Source organism: Gastrolobium bilobum, unplaced genomic scaffold, assembly GCF_033153095.1.
Source record: "Gastrolobium bilobum isolate Gb01-03AN ecotype WA unplaced genomic scaffold, APGP_CSIRO_Gbil_v1 utg8041, whole genome shotgun sequence".
Taxonomy (NCBI): Eukaryota; Viridiplantae; Streptophyta; class Magnoliopsida; order Fabales; family Fabaceae; genus Gastrolobium; species Gastrolobium bilobum.
The window spans coordinates 349,058-351,005 of NW_026897652.1; the positions used below are offsets into that span (position 1 = coordinate 349,058).

Consider the following 1,948-nt stretch of genomic DNA (forward strand, 5'->3'; position numbering starts at 1 on the left):
TTATACTAATCGAACTATGTTGCGGTTCATGTATCTGAACCGGCAAATATCATCAAAAAATTCATCATCACTGTTATAGCAGCTCTTCATCTCAAGAATCCTTATAACCATTGTCCTAAGACTTTTCCCGTACATCAACAAGGATTCAAGAGTATTCATTTTCTGTTCAGCATTTAGTGGTGACCTCACCGTGATCACAACCTCCTCCAAACACGGAATCACAAATCCTAAATCGACCTGTAAAATGAGCGAGTAACTTCATTAAATGAGATATTAGAGGACACCCTCAATGAGAAGCGTAATATCAAAGTTACTATGAATTTACTTGTTTCAGGCTGTTCTTCTGGCATAGTGCTGCAAACATGGCTCCATGAATATCAAACTTTCGCAGTTTTTGATGGCTATTGAAAAAATCAACAAAATCAATCTCTGGAAAGGGTTGAAGAGTGTCATGGTCCCCAGTGAATTCAATCTTCATGTAGAGATGTTTCACCTCAATTGCCAATTTCAGCATTTTGCATATTGCATCCCAGCACCACTGGATCCCCCTCATTGACAGGACCTCCAGAGCTGTAAGATTTCCAAAATCAACCATATATACTCTCCCTGGAAGCAATCAACGTCAAAGGAAAATCAAGCTGAAGAGGCCAAAAAGACAAACTCTCGAGATTACTTGGAAACAACGGGGCAAATGAAGACGGATAATAAGAAATATATATAAATACAGTAATCACCATAAACAGTTAATTACCTGCGGTATTAGATATCGAAAGATTCCTCAAATGCTTGGTTTCAGGGACCCTAATCCAGCTACAGCCTTGTACCTCAAGGGATTCAATTTTCGGGGAGGTTAGAGTAAGTGAACAGTTCCCCGAGCCATAAAAATCTAGCTTACACTGCTCTAAATATGGCAAGTCCATTGAGACTGACCTAACCCCTTCACATCCAAGCAGTAACAACCTGGTGAGAAATGGACACGACTGAAGCACCACATTCAACACATGGTCCTCCAATCTTGTACCAATTATTTCAAGGTTCTTGAGATTCTGGAAGACATCCCATTTGGGGCTATGTATCATTAAGACACCCCAGAGTTTCAGTGATTCCAAATTCCTTGCTGCACCAACGCAATTCAACTTTGATGGGGATTCAAGGAAGCCCTGGTTATCAGCAAGGTTGTCCATTCGGAGCTCAAGCTGACGAAGAGATAGACCCACAAGTGACAGCCATGATGCAAGGCCAGCAGGGGAGAAAGGGCAATACACGATTAGCTCTTCCAACCGCGCGACCCTTGATACCATTCTTTTCACAATGTTGTCAGGACTCTCACCACATGAAGAAGGGTTATCAAATGAGCTGCGAGGAAAATAGAGGCTCCTGATGTAAGGCGTGGAGTCCTTCCATCGCTTCGAAACACAATTGCAAGCTGCCACATCCCGAGCATTGTTGATATTGGAAAAGATATATTGAAGGATGGCATCAGGGAGAGACTCCATATCTGAAGGCCAAAAATCAAATAGATCATTGTTAGATTCAACACCATCTCTCAAAACCACGCAATTATCAAAAAGAAAAAAGAACAATAATTGGTGGCTATCATGCCCAAGTATTGGAAGAGTTCATAAACCTAAACAAATCTTCTTACTCTCTCATCACAATCTCCCTAAAGTTTAGTTCCAATTTCTTTCTAGTATCCTATGAAAAAAATTCTTCCTTGATTAGAAAATTTGCATTAAACAGTAAAGTTTGCAACTTTAGTTGCCAGTTCAACTATCCACGCATCTAGAAACATGAACTCGAAAAAAAAAAAAAAAATTGAAGGTACTAACGATAAACAACAGCTCAAAATCTCTATATAATTGCTAAGCAGTGTAGTGGAATTGATGATAAATTTGCATTTAGCATAGATAGAGAAACATACATAGAGTTTTAGCATCAGATCTTAATT

General features: G+C 39.5%; 1 protein-coding gene across 1 annotated transcript; it reads right to left on the reverse strand.

The window, feature by feature from the left end:
• LOC133309041 (F-box protein At1g10780) lies at positions 1-1,499 on the reverse strand. The gene is made up of 3 exons (XM_061509781.1): positions 752-1,499; positions 326-606; positions 1-237 (listed from the first exon to the last, which is right to left on the reverse strand). Exons 1-3 carry the CDS (start codon positions 1,494-1,496, stop codon positions 1-3), a joined length of 1,263 nt encoding a protein of 420 aa, XP_061365765.1. The 5' UTR covers positions 1,497-1,499.
• Positions 1,500-1,948: the final 449 nt, after the last annotated feature.

What these genes read in the sequence shown, in the direction of transcription:
- LOC133309041 (XM_061509781.1), bottom strand. Translation starts at nt 1,496, where the DNA reads ATGGAGTCTCTCCCTGATGCCATCCTTCAATATATCTTTTCCAATATC. An exon ending in TTCGATATCTAATACCGCAG is followed by an intron (nt 607 to 751) that starts GTAATTAACTGT and finishes GATTGCTTCCAG; the next exon opens with GGAGAGTATATATGGTTGAT. An exon ending in AGAAGAACAGCCTGAAACAA is followed by an intron (nt 238 to 325) that starts GTAAATTCATAG and finishes CTCATTTTACAG; the next exon opens with GTCGATTTAGGATTTGTGAT.